At 45.9% G+C, this 23179-nt stretch overlaps 1 protein-coding gene across 2 annotated transcripts; it reads left to right on the top strand.

The window, feature by feature from the left end:
• Positions 1-1237: 1237 nt before the first annotated feature.
• Positions 1238-22816, top strand: LOC143817381 (uncharacterized). 2 transcript variants are annotated; one of them, XM_077298762.1, is made up of 11 exons: positions 1238-1389; positions 1940-2057; positions 2156-2296; positions 6584-6704; positions 6779-6876; positions 7032-7122; positions 8253-8341; positions 8987-9083; positions 9201-9280; positions 9704-9800; positions 20229-22816. In XM_077298762.1, exons 2-11 carry the CDS (start codon positions 1962-1964, stop codon positions 20927-20929), a joined length of 1611 nt encoding a protein of 536 aa, XP_077154877.1. In that variant the 5' UTR covers positions 1238-1389; positions 1940-1961; the 3' UTR covers positions 20930-22816. The 2 variants fall into 2 exon arrangements, with proteins under 2 accessions (XP_077154877.1, XP_077154876.1); XM_077298761.1 differs by having other exon boundaries at positions 1356-1663.
• The last annotated feature ends 363 nt before the right edge of the window (positions 22817-23179 follow it).

Below are 23179 nucleotides of genomic sequence, written 5' to 3'. Positions count from 1 at the left end.
ACAATGATCTCATATCTAACAATATATCCCCCCTGTCAATAAGGGGTATAAGATATGCTAATAGATGATTTCATATCAAAAGGATGACTTAGCGTGTGCCGGTTTAACTTCTCCTCGACGCGTTTCCCCGCTTTAGCAGTTCATCAGGAGGATTATCCAGTTATGATGCCAGATGCTTCATCGATATAGGGCCTATAGGGGCCGTGTGTGCGAGTCAGTGCTGCTGACTTATTAGGGCAAGTTTCCATGGACAGGAAACGCAGCCGCAGCATCCAGATGTTACAGCGCAGTGGACAGGATTCTATGAAATCCCATCTCCACTATGTGTTCAAAGCTGCAGGCGGCGGACCTGTGTAGCCGGACATGCGGCGCGTCTTTCTAGACCGCAGCATGTGTATCTACGATGAGGAGATAAATGACACAGTCTATGTATAGGGTGCGGCGACTGTGCATGCAATGAATCTCCGGGTATAGAAAAGGCGGCAGCGCTTTGGACGGAGCTGCGTCTAGAGCGCTGTCAATCCGTACCGTGGAAACATAGCCTTATAGTGTTATTGTACATATACCTATAATATATATACACCTATAGATATAACAGTATTTGTCTGCCTCACATTTATATTAAGGCCATGTTCACACGATCCTTTTTTTTTCAGGTCCTGATTTGGAAAACCCGCAGTGCAACAAAACAAAACTGCACTGCTGATTTTCCTGCAGTTTCTTCTGCAGATTCCTCTGCGGGTTTTCAACAGCACTTTCCTATTGGTGCCTGTTGAAAACAGGAGCTGAATCCGCAGAAAGAATTGACATGGTACTTCTTTTTTTCTGCAGGCAAATCAGCGCGGATTTGCCTGAGAAAAAAAGGATAGTGGGCACAGCGGTTTTTGTTTTCCATAGGGTAACATTGTACTGTACCCTGCATGGAAAAAGGATGCGAATCCGCAGCCTGAAAAGCGCTGCGGAACAGCAGCAAAAAAAGGATCGTGTGAACATGGCCTATTACTTAGAGGTAGAAATCCTCCTCCTGTTATTGGCCGCCATGGCTGCCGGTGCCGCCCGGAACTCATCGCCTCTGCTCACTGCAGCTGCCGGACATGTACACACAGCGCACTCACAACAAGAGCAGCCAATCACAGTCATGTATGAGCTCACGTGGGAGGAGCCCGGTCACCCCCGCTTTCCCAATCATTCCCCACCTGGACACACGGCTCTAGTCTCCTCGGCTCCTCCCAGCCCCAGTCAGGCAGGAAAAAGCGAACGAGAAGTATCACGTGACGGCCACAGACCCCACGTGACCGCTGTCATCCCTCTGATCGGGAGCGGCTCCCTGGAGGAATAGCTGACTAGCTGGCTTTGTCCGCCATGTTGTCGTAGCCTAACTACATGAACGTGAGTCCACCACACCCGTGTGCCTTCAATTTAATAATAAAACGTTAGAATCCGGTTACACATCGGCCCCGCCGCGCGAGATGTGACTCCTCCACGCCGATAGGGGTCGCCCGTTTCCTTCGAGTGTGAGGAGACAGGCGCCATTTTCTTATAGCCTCAGACTCTGCTTTCTGAGACAGCGTCACGTGACTACAACTCCCAGAAACCCCTGCGATGCCCAATGTGTTTCCTTTGGTATTGGCAGGAGCTGCCCCTGAGCTGAGAGCTCCCTGTGGTACTGTACCCTGACTACTACCACCCCCATCATTGTGTGACCCCCATCATTGTGTGACCCTCATCATTGTGTGACCCTCATCATTGTGTGACCCCCATCATTGTGTGACCCTCATCATTGTGTGACCCCCATCATTGTGTGACCCCCAGCATTGTGTGACCCCCATCAATGTGTGACCCCCATCCTTGTGTGACCCCCATCCTTGTGTGACCCCACTGCGCTCCTGAACGCGTCTGTGTGGACAGATGTTTTCTGATGTTTATATTATTATTGTAGTTTCCACGGGAACAGCGTCTCCATGACCGACCAGCCGAGGATGGAGATGGACGGTGACGAGATGACGCAGAGGATATTGGATGTTGCCCTGGAGATCATCTACCTGCTGACCGGAGAGGTGAGGCGGTCACATGACGCTGCGCCATTACTGCTCCCGGCCTCGTGGTCTCCGTCAGCGTCACTCCTGTCCCCATCTTACTCCAGTCTCACTCACAGGACTATGGCCCCATGAAGAAATCCGCCCTGCATGGGGGACGGAGGAGAAGCCCGAGCGCCACAGCGCCCCACCCCGAGCTGAGCCGCCGGAGGAAAATCCTGCACCTCACCCACAACATCGTCCAGCTGCTGAGCGGAGAGGTCTGTACACTGCGACTGCACCAGCAGAATAGTGAGTGCAGCTCTGGGGTATAATACAGGATGTAACTCAGGATCAGTAATGTATTGTATGTACACAGTGACTGCACCAGCAGAATAGTGAGTGCAGCTCTGGAGTATAATACAGGATGTAACTCAGGATCAGTAATGTAATGTATGTACACAGTGACTGCACCAGCAGAATAGTGAGTGCAGCTCTGGGGTATAATACAGGATGTAACTCAGGATCAGTAATGTAATGTATGTACACAGTGACTGCACCAGCAGAATAGTGAGTGCAGCTCTGGGGTATAATACAGGATGTAACTCAGGATCAGTAATGTAATGTATGTACACAGTGACTGCACCAGCAGAATAGTGAGTGCAGCTCTGGGGTATAATACAGGATGTAACTCAGGATCAGTAATGTAATGTATGTACACAGTGACTGCACCAGCAGAATAGTGAGTGCAGCTCTGGGGTATAATACAGGATGTAACTCAGGATCAGTAGTGTAATGTATGTACACAGTGACTGCACCAGCAGAATAGTGAGTGCAGCTCTGGGGTATAATACAGGATATAACTCAGGATCAGTAATGTAATGTATGTACACAGTGACTGCACCAGCAGAATAGTGAGTGCAGCTCTGGAGTATAATACAGGATGTAACTCAGGATCAGTAATGTAATGTATGTACACAGTGACTGCACCAGCAGAATAGTGAGTGCAGCTCTGGGGTATAATACAGGATGTAACTCAGGATCAGTAATGTATGTGTACACAGTGACTGCACCAGCAGAATAGTGAGTGCAGCTCTGGAGTGTAATACAGGAGGTAAACTCAGGATCAGTAATGTAATGTATGTACACAGTGACTGCACCAGCAGAATAGTGAGTGCAGCTCTGGGGTATAATACAGGATGTAACTCCGGATCAGTAATGTAATGTATGTACACAGTGACTGCACCAGCAGAATAGTGAGTGCAGCTCTGGAGTATAATACAGGATGTAACTCAGGATCAGTAATGTAATGTATGTACACAGTGACTGCACCAGCAGAATAGTGAGTGCAGCTCTGGAGTATAATACAGGAGATAACTCAGGATCAGTAATGTATGTACACAGTGACTGCACCAGCAGAATAGTGAGTGCAGCTCTGGAGTATAATACAGGATGTAACTCAGGATCAGTAATGTATGTACACTGCGACTGCACCAGCAGAATAGTGAGTGCAGCTCTGGGGTATAATACAGGATGTACCGTATATACTCGAGTATAAGCCGACCCGAGTATAAGCCGACCCCCCTAATTTTGCCACAAAAAACTGGGAAAACTTATTGACTCGAGTATAAGCCTAGGGTGGAAAATGCAGCAGGTACCGGTGAATTTCAAAATTAAAAATAGATACTCCATACCGTTCATTATGGCCCCATAGATGCTCCACATAAAGCTGTGCCATATATACAATGCTCTGCACCGTTGCCCCATAGCTGTGCCATATAATGCTCTGCACCGTTGCCCCATAGCTGTGCCATATAGTGCTCTGCACTGTTGCCCCATAGCTGTGCCATATATATAATGCTCTGCACTGTTGCCCCATAGCTGTGCCATATATATAATGCTCTGCACATTGCCCCATAGCTGTGCCATATAGTGCTCTGCACCGTTGCCCCATAGCTGCGCCATATAGTGCTCTGCACCGTTGCCCCATAGCTGTGCCATATATATAATGCTCTGCACCATTGCCCCATAGCTGTGCCATATAGTGCTCTGCACCGTTGCCCCATAGCTGTGCCATATAGTGCTCTGCACCGTTGCCCCATAGCTGTGCCATATAGTGCTCTGCACCGTTGCCCCATAGCTGTGCCATATATATAATGCTCTGCACCATTGCCCCATAGCTGTGCCATATAGTGCTCTGCACCGTTGCCCCATAGCTGTGCCATATAGTGCTCTGCACCGTTGCCCCATAGCTGTGCCATATAGTGCTCTGCACCGTTGCCCCATAGCTGTGCCATATAGTGCTCTGCACCGTTGCCCCATAGCTGTTCCATATAGTGCTCTGCACCGTTGCCCCATAGCTGTGCCATATAGTGCTCTGCACCGTTGCCCCATAGCTGTGCCATATAGTGCTCTGCACCGTTGCCCCATAGCTGTGCCATATAGTGCTCTGTACCGTCCATAATTGCCCCATAGCTGTGCCATATAGTGCTCTGCACCGTCCATAATTGCCCCATAGCTGTGCCATATAGTGCTCTGTACCGTCCATAATTGCCCCATAGCTGTGCCATATAGTGCTCTGCACCGTCCATAATTGCCCCATAGCTGTGCCATATAGTGCTCTGCACCGTCCATAATTGCCCCATAGCTGTGCCATATAGTGCTCTGCACCGTCCATAATTGCCCCATAGCTGTGCCATATAGTGCTCTGCACCGTCCATTATTGCCCCATAGCTGTGCCATATAGTGCTCTGCACCGTTCATTATTGCCCCATAGCTGTGCCATAGTGCTCTGCACCGTTCCTTATTGCCCCATAGCTGTGCCATAGTGCTCTGCACCGCTCCTTATTGCCCCATAGCTGTTGCTGCTGCTGCAATAAAAAAAACAAAACACATACTCACCTGTCTTGCTTGCAGCTCCTCGGCGCCATCTTCCCGGCGTCTCTCCGCACTGACTGATCAGGCAGAGGGCGGCGCGCACACTATATGCGTCATCGCGCCCTCTGCCTGAACAGTCAGAGCGGAGAGACGCCGGGAAGATGGCGCGACGCCCGGCGTGTGGAACGAGGACAGGTGAATATGCGATACTTACCTGCTCCCGGCGTCCCGCTCCTTCCCCCGGACAGCTGGTCTTCGGTGCCGCAGCCTCTTTCTCTATCAGCGGTCACCGGCACCGCTGATTAGAGAAATAAATAGGCGGCTCTGCGCCTATGGGAGGTGGAGCAGCCTATTCATTACTCTAATGAGCGGTCCCACGTGACCGCTCAGGGGAAGAGGCTGCGGCACCGAAGACAGTGTGACAGGCAGGGGGAGCGACAGGATCGCCGGGACTAGGTAAGTATATGACAGTGCTCACCCGCCGACCCCACCACCGATCATGACTCGAGTATAAGCCGAGAGGGGCACTTTCAGCCCAAAAATTTGGGCTGAAAATCTCGGCTTATACTCGAGTATATACGGTAACTCAGGATCAGTAATGTATGTACACAGTGACCGCACCAGCAGAACAGTGAGTGCAGCTCTGGAGTATAATACAGGATGTAACTCAGGATCAGTAATGTAATGTATGTACACAGTGACTGCACCAGCAGAATAGTGAGTGCAGCTCTGGGGTATAATACAGGATGTAACTCAGGATCAGTAATGTAATGTATGTACACAGTGACTGCACCAGCAGAATAGTGAGTGCAGCTCTGGGGTATAATACAGGATGTAACTCAGGATCAGTAATGTAATGTATGTACACAGTGACTGCACCAGCAGAATAGTGAGTGCAGCTCTGGGGTATAATACAGGATGTAACTCAGGATCAGTAATGTAATGTATGTACACAGTGACTGCACCAGCAGAATAGTGAGTGCAGCTTTGGAGTATAATACAGGATGTAACTCAGGATCAGTAATGTAATATATGTACACAGTGACCCTACCAGCAGAATAGTGAGTGGAGCTCTGGGGTATAATACAGGATGTAACTCAGGATCAGTAATGTAATGTATGTACACAGTGACTGCACCAGCAGAATAGTGAGTGCAGCTCTGGGGTATAATACAGGATGTAACTCAGGATCAGTAATGTAATGTATGTACACAGTGACTGCACCAGCAGAATAGTGAGTGCAGCTCTGGAGTATAATACCGGATGTAACTCAGGATCAGTAATGTAATGTATGTACACAGTGACTGCTCCAGCAGAATAGTGAGTGCAGCTCTGGGGTATAATACAGGACGTAACTCAGGATCAGTAATGTAATGTATGTACACAGTGACTGCACCAGCAGAATAGTGAGTGCAGCTCTGGGGTATAATATAGGAGGTAACTCAGGATCAGTAATGTAATGTATGTACACAGTGACTGCACCAGCAGAATAGTGAGTGCAGCTCTGGAATATAATACAGGATGTAACTCAGGATCAGTAATGTAATGTATGTACACAGTGACTGCAGCAGCAGAATAGCGAGTGCAGCTCTGGGGTATAATACAGGATGTAACTCAGGATCAGTACAGGATAAGCTGTTGATTCTTGGTCCGGATGATGCTGATGGTGATGAGTCTCTTTTCATACATCAGGTTCCTGTGCGGTGTCAGGATGTCGCTGATTATTTCTCTGTAGAGGAGTCGGAGTATTTAGAAGGACACAAGCATCTGTACAAGGTTGTGATGAAGACCCCGCCGCCTCTGACGTCTCTGGGTAGGTGTACAGACGTCCTATGATAACTCCTGTATACCTGCCATGTATGCTGTCACTGCCTGTATCCTCCATAGATGAGTCCAGTACGAAACACACATCACAGCAACGTCGTAACCCGGCCGATCTAAACAAATCTACAGAGGAAAGTGACAGCGTCCCGCAGGATCGTCAGGTAGATGAAGATTATGCTGCGCTGATTATTAGGGGAGTGTTTGATGCCAAAAAATTCAGCTTTCTGCCTACGAAATGTGAAGTTATAGGAGATATAGAGCGGAGACGCACGTTTTTCTAGATGATGTCAGACACTGAATCAGTTTTTCTGTTTAGGATGGAGACATAAAAGATATCAAAGTAGAACAGAAGGAAACTCCGGGGGACGATCCGTGCGAGGAGGAGAAACCTACATGTGTGTATCCAGGTGAGCAGTGACACGGGCACAATGAGGGACGTTTATGTGCATTATTATTATGCGGATGGGGGTTAGCAGGGAAAACATTGGCAGGTCGTCCTGTACATGCCCGGCAGATTTACTAATGGATAATGCTTTTATCCCCTTTATTCCACCATTGCTTTCCTACTTTATATTAATATTTTGTATCAACATTCGTCACACTAAGTTTCCCTTCTTGCTAACCCACATCCCTCTTCCTCGAAGTCGTCATCCTGGTCAATTGGGTTCTAGGCGCTCCTAAAACCCAGAATAAACATGGCTGATGGCTTGTTTTTCAGCTCTTATTGGCGCCAGACATGTTTCCAGTTTTTCAGTGCATTTAGGTCTGTAAATCTCCAGTATTTTGCTCATGTGGAAGGGAGACCATAGCAGCTGGGGGGCATGATAGCGGCCCACTTATTATCCATCATGGTGCGCCTGTGAAGCCCTAAAGTTGGGCTCAATAGCGGATCATGACTTTTATTATATACTGTAAAATTGAAGTATTGAGGGACTCAACAATAAGTGAAAATTAACCGAATAGGTTTCCAAAAAATAAATGTATTTGAGTCTCTCCCCTTGTATTTTCAGTTCAAAAATAAATTTAAAAAGAAATACCAAACATAGTCATATTTGTTATCACTGCCTCCACAAAGTCTGATCTATAAAAGTATAACATTATTTACGTGTAAGATAAATTCCGTAAAGAAAACGAATTTGGATGTCGGAATTGCTGTTTTTTTGTTCTCTACTTCTTCCCTGAAGAAATGCAATAAGAAAGGATTGAATTATCACGTATATACCCCAAAACTCTGCCAATAAAACCATCAGCTCCCTGGTAAAAATTCCAGTGCCAGTATGGTGTCATTCTAAACTACGACTTGTCCCACAAAAAATAAGTCTTGTGTTCATGGTCCGAAAATAGAAATGTTTTTACTGTTGTTAGTAGGGGAGTAAAAAAATGAAGAAAAGTGCAGTAATTAAAGTTAATGGGAGTAGTTGTGTGCCAGCGGCTTTTATTTTGGGTCCAGACTGACGGCCGACCCTCGCAGATGCCCGATATACCCAGGTGCTGCGGACTATGCGCTGTATTCATTCACTGTCTGCTTCCTATACAGATGAGTCCAGTAGGAGAAGCCCCCCAGAGACGAGTCCCCGTCCGGACAAGAGACACCAGTATAGTCAGACCACCTCGCAGGATCATCAGGTATATGGAGAAGAGAAGTAGGTAGAAAGGCTCATAAAGGCTAAGACTGGACACGCTGCGTCCCTGTGGGGGCAGAGCAGGACCCCCTTGTGTGTTCCCTGATTCCGTGTCCTTCTCCACCCCATATGGGGTCTTTTAGCAGACACTCCTTTAAGGCTTCTGGACTGAGCTGTTCTCTCTCTGAATGTACCCTTGTTACCTATTGATTGTAATGAGAGCGAAGCAATGTTTTATCAATGCTGTGATTTCAGCTCCGGAGCTGTCTGACAATGTAAATTCTGCTTCTCCCATGACAAGACCCCCAGCTCGTCGCTGTTTCCCATCATCCATATCAATGTGTCACATAATCGCTGTGCAATTAGCATTATGGCTGCTGGGGCACATGGCAGAATCACTAATTTGCTGGTCCCATATACTTATTATTTATGTGGTTTTTATGTAGAATCTTTGCACAATTAGGGAATTAGAAATTCAGCTCCACCCCTGCCCCCAGGTTGTATGTGGCATTGCTGCTCGGTTCTATACGCTTCCATAGAGCTGAGCTGTAATACCGGAGAGATCCTATGGACAGTGGTGGCGCTGTTCCTGGAAGACGTCATTCTGGGACAGCGCTATCTGCAGTCTGAATCAATTTGTTCTATTTAGGACACAGACATAAAAGTGATCAAAGTAGAAGAGGAAGACCTGGAAATGTTGGGGGATGATCTGTACGAGGAGACGACTACTACGTGTGTAGATCCAGGTGAGCGATGACCCCCTTCTATGCCCCTATTAGGGGACTGTGAGACTTATGTAAAACATTGATCGGTCTGCCCCACATATTCACCATACACTCCCTGATTGTGTGTCCCCCCCACAGATGAGCTCAGTATGGGAAACACCTCTGAGACCTGTCCCAGACCGGACCCCCCGCAGAAGGACGGCGGCGATGAACTAAGGGTAAGTGCACGCCTGGCGGTTATTGCTGCTCATTTTCTGTCTGGATTAGCGAGTGATCAGTTTGTAGTGTAGTCGAAGATTTTACCAAATTTGCAGCAACAAAAAACCCGCAGAGGAAATGGACCTGATGGAGATTTCACGCTTTGCATCAAGTGAAATCTGCAGCAAAATCCACAAGTAAAAAGCACCAACGTTACGTTGCAGATTTTTTTAATATATTTTTTGTGCGGATTTGCTCTGGAAAATATCTAATCGCAAGATATAGAAAAGCTATCATTGGGATGGGACATCAGATCGGTGGGGGGCCGATACCCAGGTATAAACTCCAGCCCTTTTTGAGGGCTGAGACAGAAAGACCCCGGAATAAGGGAAGCTCCCGTCATGTCTTTGGTTTCTCTTCACATCGTGCTTTTGTCTGTTTAGGACGGAAGCTTAAAAATTATCAAAGTAGAAGACGAAGAAGTGGAAATATGGGAAGAACAGCAGCGTAAAAGGAAGAACTCTGCAAATATTAACACAGGTGGGTCACCACTTCTAAGTACAGACATGGGGGGTCAAGAAATTGGGGAGCATTTAGCACATAGAAATAGTCTTACAGCCCCCCAGCTTCAGAATATAGCAGATTTTCTTTTTTGGACTTTTTTCAGAGAATATGAATGATAACACCAAAACTTTTTTTCCACTCATGGTTAGTGGTTGGGTGAAGCCATTTACTGTCAGACTACTGTGTTTTCTCTTTTTAAATCATACTGACCCCGATCAAAAGTTCACATACCCCATTTCTTAACCCCTTCATGACCTTGGGATTTTCCGTTTTTCCGTGTTCGTTTTTCGCTCCCCTCCTTCCCAGAGCCATAACTTTTTTATTTTTCCGTCAATTTGGCCATGTGAGGGCTTATTTTTTACGGGACGAGTTGTACTTTTGAACAAAATCATTGGTTTTACCATGTCGTGTACTAGAAAGCGGGAAAAAAATTCCAAGTGCGGTGAAATTGCAAAAAAAGTGCAGTCCCACCTTTTTTTTTGTTTGGCTTTTTTGCTAGGTTCACTAAATGCTAAAACTGACCTGCCATTATGATTCTCCAGGTCACTACGAGTTCATAGACACCTAACATGACTAGGTTATTTTTTATCTAAGTGGTGAAAAAAAATTCCAAACTTTGATTAAAAAAATAAATAAATTGCGCCATTTTCCGATACTCGTAGCGTCTCCATTTTTGATGATCTGGGGTCGGTTGAGGGCTTATTTTTTGCGTGCCGAGCTGGCATTTTAATGATACCATTTTGGTGCAGATACGTTCTTTTGATCGCCCGTTATTGCATTTTAATGCAATGTCGCAGCGACAAAAAAAACGTAATTCTGGCGTTTCGAATTTTTTTCTTGCTACGCCGTTTAGCGATCAGGTTAATGCTTTTTTTTTATTGATCGGGCGATTCTGAACACGGCGATACCAAATATGTGTAGGTTTGATTTTTTTTTTTTATTGATTTATTTTGAATGAGGGGAAAGGGGGGTGATTTAAACTTTTTATATTTTTTTTATTTTTTTTCACATTTTTTTACTTTTTTTTTTTACTTTTGCCATGCTTTTATAGCCTCCATGGGAGGCTAGAAGCTGGCAACGCACGATCGCCTCTGCTACATAGCAGCGATCTGATGTTCGCTGCTATGTAGCAGAAATGCAGGTGTGCTGTAAGCGCCGACAACAGGGTGGCGCTCACAGCCACCGGCGATCAGTAACCATAGAGGTCTCAAGGACCTCTATGGTTACTATTCAGAAGCATCGCCGACCTCCAATCATGTGACGGGGGTCGGTGATGTGCTCATTTCCGGCCGCCCGGCCAGAAGCGCCGGTTAAATGCCGCTGTCTGCGTTTGACAGCGGCATTTAACTAGTTAATAGGCGCGGGCAGATCGCGATTCTGCCTGCGCCTATTACGGGCTTTGATACGGGCTCACCGCCGGAGCCCGCATCAAAGCGGGGCTTCTGACCTCGGACGTACTATCCCGTCCGAGGTCAGAAAGGGGTTAATACCGTGTATTGTCCCCTCTAACATCAATGACAGCTTGAAGTCTTTTGTGGTACTTGTGGATGAGGTTCTTTATTTTCTCAGATGGTAAAGCTGCCCACTCTACTTGCCAAAAAGCCTCCAGTTCCTGTAAATTTCAGGCTGTCGAGCATGAGCTGCGCGCTTGAGATCTCCCCAGAGTGGCTCAATGATACTGAGGTCAGGAGACTGAGATGGCCACTCCAGAACCTTCACTTTGTTCTGCTGTAGCCAATGACATGTCAACTTGGCCTTGTGTTTTGGATCGTTGTCATGTTGGAACGTCCAGGTACATCCCATGCGCAGCTTCTAGGCTGATGAGTGCAAATTTGCCTCCAGTATTTGCTGGTAACGTGCTGCATTCATCTTTCCTTCAACTTTGACCAAGTTTCCTGTGCCTTTGTAGCTTACATATCCCCAAAACATCAGCGATTCACCTCCATGCTTTACAGTAGGAATGGTGTTCCTTTCATCATAGGCCTTGTTCAGCTCTCTCTAAATGTAATGTTTATGGTTGTGGCCAAAAAGTTTTCCATTTTCTCTTCGCCACGACAGCACCCACTGAGAGAGGGGATCCGCCCCTAGGAACAGGAAACCCTACGGAGAGATAAAAGGGGCGGTCCCCCTCGCTCCCACAGTTTGGTTTCCTGTTCCTATGGGAAATCCACGGAGAAGAGGATGCCTAGCCTGGATGCCGCTTGCGCAGTTTACCTGTGAGGACGGCAAGGGCTCCAGAGCTGGAAGCAGCGTCGGGGGTCCTGGTGTCAGCTTCCCCCCTCTGCTGGCAGACGCTGTGAGGCCAGGGCTGGAGAGTGCTGGCTCACAGAAAATCATCCGGCACGTCTGCGGGGAGTTAGCGCTGTAATGGGGAACGCTGCGCCGTCCTCGGCGAGCGCTTATACGGCGTGGAGCCCCGGTATGTCCCCCGGAAGTATAGGCTGAAAAGCTTCCGAGGAGAGGGAGGAGACGGCGCCGGCGCTGGTGCCGGTGACAGCGCGGGCATATGAAATATGGCCGCGACCCGGAAGTGATTAGCACTTCCGGGTTCAACAGGAAGAAGATGGCGGCCCCCATGTGAAAAGGACGCCGGCGGTAACGCTCCGGCGTCCAATATGGATTCGGCACAGGACCCTGCGATGTCTTCTATTGAGGCCACCGCAACTACTCCTCGCAGCCATGCCAGCAGCAGCAGCCGCTCCAAGCGGAGTGGATCTTCTAAAAAGAGCAAGCCTCTGCAGTCTCCTCCCCGTCAGCCGGTACCTTCACAGACGCTTCACTGGGGTGAGTGTACATCTACCCTATTAAGCTGATTGCTGTCCCCTCTTCTCTAACACTCTAGGCAAAATGTACTGAAAAAACGAAACACAAACAGTGTGCGATATGTCTTCAGCCCCTTCCGGATAGTTACACAAAGAAACTTTGTAAACCATGCATTGATTCCACCTTACGGGAAGAGGCCTCTGTTAAATCTGAGGACATTAGAGTGTTGATTAGAGAAGAACTACAAGCCCTGCATAGTTCGGGAAAAGAAACGCGTCCTAAGGGGACAAGAGAGTATGTTTCACCCATATCTGACCAATCTTCCGAATTAGAGGATGCAGATTCGGATGTTTCTAGGGATTATGTTTCCTCGGATGAGGATCAAGATACGTGCTTCCCCACCGACAGTATAGATAACCTGGTGAAATCTGTCCGTAACACTATGGGCATTGAGGATTCTAAGACCCCTAAAACACAGCAGGACATAATGTTCGCTGGGCTGTCCGAAAGGAAAAGACCCTCCTTTCCGGTGATAGCAGCAGTTAAAAATTTAATTAAAAAAGAGTGGGAAAGCCAGGGGCAGAGGGGACTACCACCATCTTCAAAGAGACGTTATCCCTTTAATGATGAGGAATTCTCAACCTGGTCAAAAGCCCCAAAAGTAGACGCAGCAGTGGCTTCCACATCTAAAAAATCCCTGCTACCTGTGGAGGATTCAGGTTCACTACAAGATCCTTTGGACCGCAAAGCCGACTCTCTCCTTAAAAGAGCGTGGGAATCTTGTGCGGGAGCCCTAAAACCGGCTGTGTCAGCTACATGCACCGCTAGGTCCATGCTAGTCTGGCTAAATGACTTGGAAGAAGGACTTAAAAACGGTCTCTCTAGAGACAAGTTGAGAGCCTCTATACCTTTAATTAGGGGTGCTACAGCCTTCCTGGCAGACTCATCTGCTGACTCAATACGATTAGCGGCCAAGTCGGCGGGGCTGACTAATGCAGCACGTAGAGCCCTGTGGCTTAAGGGCTGGAAAGGCGATCCCCAGACAAAATCCAAATTGTGTGGTCTTCCATGTCAGGGTGAGTACCTATTTGGTACTAAGCTGGACGAGATCCTGACTAAAGCAGGGGAGAGGAAAAAGGGCTTCCCTAATAATAATTACCTTCCATCTTATAGGAGGGCGTTCCGAAAGCCCATGTTTAACAAGAGGAAGGATTTCAAGAGCCAAGATCGCTGGGCCACTAGAGACACCAGACAGAGAGGAGCACTTTTTGGGAAGCGCCCTTACAAAACTGAGGAAAAACCCCGTTAGAACAGATCTGCCTGTCGGAGGTAGATTGTCTTCCTTCTCAGATCAATGGCAGAAAATAACCTCGAACATTTGGGCAAATAGTATCATCACCTTCGGCCTAAAATTAAAATTTTCCCGAGTCCCGCCGGACTCATTTCTATTGACTTCTTTAAAAACCCAGTTACAGCAGGAGGCTTTGGAGCAGGAGGTATTGAACCTTCTAGCCAAAGGGGTTTTGGTGGAAGTTCCATTTCTTCAGCAAAAAAAGGGGTTCTATTCCCCTCTATTTTTAATCCCAAAGCCAGATGGATCTTTTAGAACCATATTGAACCTTAAAAAATTGAACACCTTTTTGCAGAATCAAACCTTTAAAATGGAGTCTATCCGATCCACCATAAAACTGTTGTCTCCCCATTGTTTTATGACGGTACTCGACCTAAAAGATGCGTATTACCATCTGCCAATTTTTATAGAACATCAACAATATCTCCGCGTGGCGATTGTGTTGAATGGACGTATACGACACTTTCAGTATACAGCAATGCCCTTTGGACTATCAATAGCTCCAAGGGTATTCACTAAGTTAATGTCGGAAGTAATGTCATACCTAAGAGTAAAAGATACCCTCATAATTCCGTACCTTGATGATCTTTTAGTGGTAGGAAGCTCCCCGTCACAATGTCACCAACGATTGTGTAATATGGTCTCGTCCCTGCAGAGGCTAGGGTGGTTGGTGAATTGGGAAAAGTCTAGACTTCTTCCAACTACTCGACAAACATTCTTGGGGATTATAATAGACTCCATAAGCCAAAAATGTTTTTTACCACAATCCAAGCAATTGACAATAAGAAATAAGGTACAGTCGGTAATAGATAAACCTCTAATATCTTTAAGACAAGGCATGTCCCTCCTTGGCTCCTTCACGTCATGTATCCCAGCAGTACCATGGGCCCAATTTCATTCAAGGTGTTTACAATATGCAATTTTACATGAGGAAATAAAATTACAAGGTCATCTAGACGGTAAAATTTCCCTTTCTGAAGATGTAATTAAATCCCTATCCTGGTGGCTAGAACCAGATCACTTGGTTAGTGGGGTCCCCTGGGTAGTTAAACCTTCAAACACAATATTCACGGATGCCAGTCCTAGTGGTTGGGGAGCACATATGAGAGATCAGGTAGCCCAAGGTCTATGGTCGGTTACGGAGTCAGACGACTCGTCTAATATAAGAGAGCTGAAAGCTATCCATCACGCTCTTTGTGAATTCCTTCCGCAGCTACACGGAACACATACAAGGATTCTGTCAGACAACATGACATCAGTAGCGTATATCAATCATCAAGGAGGAACAAGATCAGGAACACTCATGTCTATAGCCGAAGACATCCTAACTATAGCCGAGAAACATCTACTGTCTCTATCAGCACTACATGTCAGAGGAGTGAACAATTCAAAAGCGGACTTCCTCAGTCGCCATACCCTCCACCAAGGGGAGTGGGTTTTAAATCATCGAATCTTCAAAATGATAACCGTAAAATGGGGCTTACCAGAGGTAGATCTCTTCGCTACAAGAGACAACAGGCAATTAAAAAAGTTCGCTTCAATGTTCCAATCCGACAAACCCGATTTTCTCGATGCTCTCCAGGTACCCTGGACATTTCAGAAAGCGTATGCCTTTCCTCCTCTGATACTTCTACCAACAGTAATCAGGAAGATAAGAGAGGACAAAGCCAATATAATCCTGATTGCCCCATTTTGGCCAAAGAGACCATGGTTCTCCCTGCTCAGAGCCATGTCCATCTCAGATCCATGGATTCTCCCAGAGGATCAGGATCTTCTTTTCCAGGGGCCATTCAACCACCCTCATGTGAAGGGTCTACGGTTGACAGCCTGGAATTTGAGAGGCAATTGTTGAAATTAAGGGGTTTCTCTGATCAAGTAATTAATACTCTATTATTAAGTAGGAAAAGATCCACTACTTCTATATATGTAAGAGTATGGAGGAAGTTTCTAAGTCTTTATCCATTGGCCTTGTCAAACGAAATTCCTATACTTAACATTTTAGAATTTCTCCAGAAAGGACGTGACTTAGGTCTTTCAGTTAATACCTTAAAAGTACAAGTCTCTGCTCTAGGGGCATTGTATAGTCACAATGTAGCGGGTGATAGGTGGATAACTAGATTTATTTCAGCCTGCCAGAGGTCAGAACCAGTTCAGATTCCCCGCATACCGCCTTGGGATGTTAATCTAGTCCTTGAGGCCTTGACAGGTCACCCATTTGAGCCACTACACTCAGCTCACATTAAACACGTTACTCTCAAAACTACTCTTCTTGTCGCATTAGTATCGGCAAGAAGGGTAAGTGACATACAGGCACTATCAGTAGATCCTCCCTTTATGTCAATATTTCCAGATAGAATCGTCCTGAAAACAGACCCTTCCTACCTACCTAAGAGATGTACTAAATTTCATAGATCTCAAGAAATTCTTCTTCCTACTTTTTATGATAATCCTACAAATCAGGAAGAGGAGAAATACCATACCTTAGATGTGAAAAGGGCTGTAATGACTTACTTAGACAGGACTAGCGCCTGGAGGAAGAGCAGGGCTCTCTTTGTTTCCTTCCAGGGTCAAAGGAAAGGAGCTGGTGTCACAAAAGGCACATTATCTCGATGGATTCGGGAGGCGATATACCTGGCCTATTCGTCTAAAGGGGAAGATCCACCTGAGACTGTAAAGGCACACTCAACCCGGGCAATAGCATCATCCTGGGCAGAGCGAGCAGAGGTTCCGATAGAACTCATATGTAAGGCCGCAACCTGGTCTTCGCCTATTACTTTCTATAGTCACTATAGATTAGATCTATCTGCTTCCACTGATTTGTGTTTCGGTAGATCAGTTCTTAACACGATAATCCCCCCCAAATAGCTATCTCTGAAAGTCTCTCAGTGGGTGCTGTCGTGGCGAAGAGAAAACACCGGATTACGTACCGGTAATGCTCTTTTATAGAGCCACGACAGCACCCCTTCACTTCCCTCCCTTATATATTAGTTTGCATATGAGCACTGATAAGGGTGATTGGTTCTTGTAAATATACGTGATTAAGTCAAAGATGAAATGTTAATATAGAATGACCTACTAAAACTTGTGGGCGGTTCCTCGCAATCTCTGTAACCCAAACTGTGGGAGCGAGGGGGACCGCCCCTTTTATCTCTCCGTAGGGTTTCCTGTTCCTAGGGGCGGATCCCCTCTCTCAGTGGGTGCTGTCGTGGCTCTATAAAAGAGCATTACCGGTACGTAATCCGGTGTTTTGGCCTCATCTCAGAGACTTGTCTCTGTGCTGTTTTGTGTATTATAGGCTAGATACTTTGTGTCATTTGCACAGTAATGGCTTTCTTCTGGAGACTCGCTGCCCATTTTCCTTCAAGTGCCTCCTTATTGTGCATCTTGTAACAGCAACACCGCTAGTTTTCAGAGAGTCCTGTATTTCTGCTGATGTTATTTGAGGGTTTTTCTTTGCATCCCGAACAATTTTCCTGGCAGTTGAGAACGACATTTTTGTTGGTCTACCTGACCGTGGTTTTGTTTTTACAGAGCCTCCGATTTTTCATTTATTAATCACAGTTTGAACGCTGCTGACTGGCATTATCAATTCCTTGGATATCTTTTTGTATCCCTTTCCTGTTTTATACAGTTCAACTACCTTTCCCCAAAGATCCGTTGACAATTCTTTTGCTTTCCCCATGAGTCACAATCCAGAAACGTCAGTGGCTGGATGAAAGATGCAAGAGTCCGTCTAGATCCCAGAACCTAACTCAGCTTTTATACAGTACAGACCAAAAGTTTGGACACACCTTCTCATTTATAGATTTTTCTGTATTTTCATGACTATGAAAATTGTACATTCACACTGAAGGCATCAAAACTATGAATTAACACATGTGGAATTATATACCTAACAAAAAAGTGTGAAACAACTGAAAATATGTCTTATATTCTAGGTTCTTCAAAGTAGCCACCTTTTGCTTTGATGACTGCTTTGCACACTCTTGGCATTCTCTTGATGAGCTTCAAGAAGTAGTCACCGGGAATGGTCTTCCAACAATCTTGAAGGAGTTCCCAGAGATTCTTAGCACTTGTTGGCCCTTTTGCCTTCACTCTGCGGTCCAGCTCCCCCCAAACCATCTCGATTGGGTTCAGGTCTGGTGACTGTGGAGGCCAGGTCATCTGGTGTAGCACCCCATCACTCTCCTTCTTGGTCACATAGCCCTTACACAGCCTGGAGGTGTGTTTGGGGTCATTGTCCTGTTGAAAAATAAATGATGGTCCAACTAAACGCAAACCGGATGGAATAGCATGCCGCTGCAAGATGCTGTGGTAGTCATGCTGGTTCAGTATGCCTTCAATTTTGAATAAATCCCCAACAGTGTCACCAGCAAAGCACCCCCCACACCATCACACCTCCTCCTCCATGCTTCACGGTGGGAACCAGGCATGTGGAGTCCATCCGTTCACCTTTTCTGCGTCGCACAAAGACACGGTGGTTGAAACCAAAGATCTCAAATTTGGACTCATCAGACCAAAGCACAGATTTCCACTGGTCTAATGTCCATTCCTTGTGTTCTTTAGCCCAAACAAGTCTCTTCTGCTTGTTGCCTGTCCTTAGCAGTGGTTTCCTAGCAGCTATTTTACCATGAAGGCCTGCTGCACAAAGTCTCCTCTTAACAGTTGTTGTAGAGATGTGTCTGCTGCTAGAACTCTGTGTGGCATTGACCTGGTCTCTAATCTGAGCTGCTGTTAACCTGCGATTTCTGAGGCTGGTGACTCGGATAAACTTATCCTCAGAAGCAGAGGTGACTCTTGGTCTTCCTTTCCTGGGGCGGTCCTCATGTGAGCCAGTTTCTTTGTAGCGCTTGATGGTTTTTCAATTGCACTTGGGAACACTTTCACAGTTTTCCCAATTTTTCAAACTGACTGACCTTCATTTCTTAAAGTAATGATGGCCACTCATTATCTTTACTTAGCTGCTTTTTTCTTGACATAATACAAATTCTAACAGTCTATTCAGTAGGACTATCAGCTGTGTATCCACCAGACTTCTGCACAACACAACTGATGGTCCCAACCCCATTTATAAGGCAAGAAGTCCCACTTATTAAACCTGACAGGGCACACCTGTGAAGTGAAAACCATTCCCGGAGACTACCTCTTGAAGCTCATCAAGAGAATGCCAAGAGTGTGCAAAGCAGTCATCAAAGCAAAAGGTGGCTACTTTGAAGAACCTAGAATATAAGACATAATTTCAGTTGTTTCACACTTTTTTGTTAAGTATATAATTCCACATGTGTTAATTCATAGTTTTGATGCCTTCAATGTGAATGTACAATTTTCATAGTCATGAAAATACAGAAAAATCTTTAAATGAGAAGGTGTGTCCAAACTTTTGGTCTGTACTGTACACACACACTGATTACAAGCAAACAGGTCACAGATGAGGATGTTACTTTTAGTTGCCATTCACACCCATTTGTGTCAACTTCTGTACATGTTATCAGGCCAAAATCACCAGGGTGTGTAAACTTTTGATCAGGGAAACACAGTAGTTTGACAATAAATGGCTTCACCCAACCACTAACCATGAGTGGAGAAAAAGTTTTGGTGTTCTCATTCACATTCTCTGAACAAAGGCCAAGAAAGCAAAAATTCTACCAGGGCATGTAAACTTTTGAGCACAACTGTAGATAACACAGGATCCACCATTCACAATAGGTGATGTCACAGCTCACCTCCTCCTCCTGTACAATGACTGATAACACCTCTATATACAGTAGGTAACACAGGATCCACCATTCACAATAGGTGATGTCACAGCTCACCTCCTCCTCCTGTATAATGACTGATAACACCTCTATATTCAGTAGATAACACAGGATCCACCATTCACAATAGGTGATGTCACAGCTCACCTCCTCCTCCTGTACAATGACTGATAACACCTCTATGTACAGTAGATAACACAGGATCCACCATTCACAATAGGTGATGTCACAGCTCACCTCCTCCTCGTGTACAATGACTGATAACACCTCTATATTCAGTAGATAACACAGGCTCACACAATAGGGAATGTCACAGCTCATTCACTCCCCCCTCCCTGCACAATGACCTCTGCACAGGTATGAGAGCATGCCCACACCACTCTCCCATAGAATCAGCGAACATCTCCAGACTACATGTTCCCATTGTCCATGTGGCTGCTGCATTTTTGGACTTGAATCTTTTAGCCCTAGAATCAAATAATAAACCTGAAAAAGTACTAAAGTGACTAATTTTTCTGTCTTTGCCTCTCGCAGGTTCGGCATCGTCCCGTTACAGTAACATCTACTCATGTAGTGATTGTGGTAAAGGATTTCCCTTTAAATCAAAGCTGATTAGACACAGAAGGACGCACACGGGAGAGGCACCCTACACCTGTAAGGACTGCGGAAGGTGCTTCAAACATAAAACGTCACTTGCCGACCACAAGAGGATCCACACAGGAGAGAAGCCGTTCGCCTGTTCCTACTGTGCGCAGAGATTTGCCCACAGATCCACCGTTTTGGACCACGAGAGGACGCACACAGGCAGCAAGCCTTTCTCATGTTCAGAATGTGGCCAGAGCTTCACCATGAGGTCCACGCACGTTAACCACATGAGACTGCACACAGGGGAGAAGCCGTTCTCCTGCTTGGATTGCGGTAAATGCTTTGCCCAGAAATCGGCACACGACAAACACCGATACCTTCATACCGGAGAGAAACCGTTCCCATGCGCCGAGTGCGGGAAGACTTTTACAGGGAGATCGCTCCTTGCGGAGCACGAGAGAACTCACACAGGGGAACGGCCTTATCCATGTTCTGAATGCGGTAAATCATTTTCCCACAGGTCTACCCTCACCACACATAAGCTAACCCACACGGGGCTGAAGATGTTCTCCTGTTCGCTGTGCGACAAGGCCTTCACCACCAAAAAAGCGCTGGTGAGACATTGGCCAACCCACAGAGAACACAAGTAATTTCAATGTTATAACCCTGGTAAAAAGTGGAATTGGAAGCCAACAAAACATTTCCAATGGTTTTGAACCAAACGAAAAATTAATTGAAATTTTGTTGAACGTCCACTCTTAATTTGGTGGAGGAATGCGGGCAGAGGTGTATTAAAATCAAAAAGCCAGGCCTGGCCCAACCCAAACTTAATAATTGGACAGTGACACAAGTTTTGGCATTTCAGCTGTTTACCAAAACATATTCAAAACCCAGTTATATAATCAATATGGACTTAACGTGCCAACTGTCAGCTTTAATTTGAGGGTATTGACATCCCAATTAGAGGAACGGTTTAGGAATTGCAGCTCTTTAATATCTAGCTGCCTCTTTTTCAAGGGACCAAAAATAATTGGATAATTATCTGAAAAGATCAATCATCAGTTAAGGAGGTAAAAGGTCGGGCGGATTCCTGGTGCGGCATTTGCATTTGGAAGCTGTTGCTGTGAACCCACAACATGTGGTCACAGGAGTTCTTAATGGCAAAGAAACAGCACCGTTAGGCTGAAAAAAGAATTCATCAGAAAGTGAGCAGAAATGTTAGGAGCGGCTAATTCTGCTGAAAAACAAAATGCATACTGGGGAGCTCAGGATCTCAAAGAGTCCTGGACATCCACGGAAGACGACAGTGGTGAATGATCGCCGAATCCTTCACAATGTCCACCCAATTGAACACTCTTCAGGGTGTTTCAGTATCTGAATCTATCATAAAGAGAAGACTTCATGAGAGCAAATACAGAGGGGTCACCACAAGGTGCAAACCATTAATCAGCCTGAAAAATAGAAAGGCCAGTTTAAACTTTGCCAAAAAACATCTAAAGAAACCGCCCAGTTCTGGAAAAGTAAAACTAAGATCAACCTGTACCAGAATGATGAGAAGGAGATATTCTGGAGAGGGCTCGAAATGGCTCATGATCCTCAGCACAGCACACCCTCTGTAACATATGGTGGAGGAGGTGTGATGGCGCGGACATGCATGGCATCCAGAGGCACCGAGTCACTAATATCTACTGATATTGTCACTGGGGACAGAAGCAGCCGGATGAATCCTATGTGTACAGAGCAATACTTTCTGCTTAGATTCTCCTAAATGCAGACAGGTTGATTGGACGGCGTTTCACTGGACAGATGGACAATGACCCAAAACATACTGCAAAGAAGAACATTCTGCAATGGCCGAGTCATCACCAGATCTCAGCTCCATGGGGATGCATTTCACAGGCAGAAGAGCCACAAACAAGCGAGAACTGAAGACACTGCAAGATGACAAAGTCTCAGGAGGACTCCAGCGATGGTGAGGTCGATGGCCTCCAGACTTCAGACCGTCATTGCTGCAAAGGATTCTCCACAAAGTATTAAACATGAACATTTTATTTATGGTAAAGTTTATTTTTCCAATTACATTTGAGGCCTTGAAATGAGGCTTTGTAGAAAAATGGCTGCAATTCCTAAATGTTTTGTTCATCCCCTTTAATTAAACCTGAAAGTCTCCACTTCAGTCGCGTCTCAGTTGTCTCATTTTAAATCCAAAATAGCGGCCTGCAGAGCTGAAATCACAAAGATTCGGTCACTGGCGAAAGATTTCCGGACCTATCTGAAGTCAGAATACAAGCAGTGAACCCTTCCAGAATTAGGAATTATCGACAGATCCCGAACTATTATGCATTAGTTCTAACGTCCTCAGACTGCAAATATCAGTTGTATCCAGCCTGAATTCTAACTCCTCGTGCCGTAACATGTATGTTGTCTCTTCTCTATTTCTGCTCAACGCTTCTGCCCTGAGACTGGGAATGTAGTCGCTATATTGGCTACATTCATGGGGCTGCAAAAAAAAAAAATTGGTGCAAAAATATACTTGGGTTCGGCTGCTCTCAAGCTTACAGTTTATGCGGAAATGGGGGGGGGACACAATAGGTAAAAAGTGCTTGTCATGCACGGTCCGGACACCATTCTAATAAATGGGTTATGATATAAAGTGGCATGATCCATCATCAGCAAAGATCTGTCTAAGGACACTTACCAAGTGCTACTGAAAGAAGGAGCAGGGAAGCGTTCGATAAGTGAGGTGATAGGCTTATCTAAAGAACTCATTTCAAAACGTGGGTGCTTGGTATTTGTCAGATCGTCCAGGGTAGTGCATACCAGAAAACTGGTGCTGCATGAGAGAAGTCTTTTTAGACCGGTTCGATGCCTGGATTATGAAGGATGTTAGTCGTAGATCA

Source organism: Ranitomeya variabilis, chromosome 3 (genome assembly GCF_051348905.1).
Source record: "Ranitomeya variabilis isolate aRanVar5 chromosome 3, aRanVar5.hap1, whole genome shotgun sequence".
NCBI classification, from domain to species: Eukaryota; Metazoa; Chordata; class Amphibia; order Anura; family Dendrobatidae; genus Ranitomeya; species Ranitomeya variabilis.
Note: the sequence above shows the minus strand (reverse complement) of the source record. Positions and strands in the feature narration are given on the sequence as shown.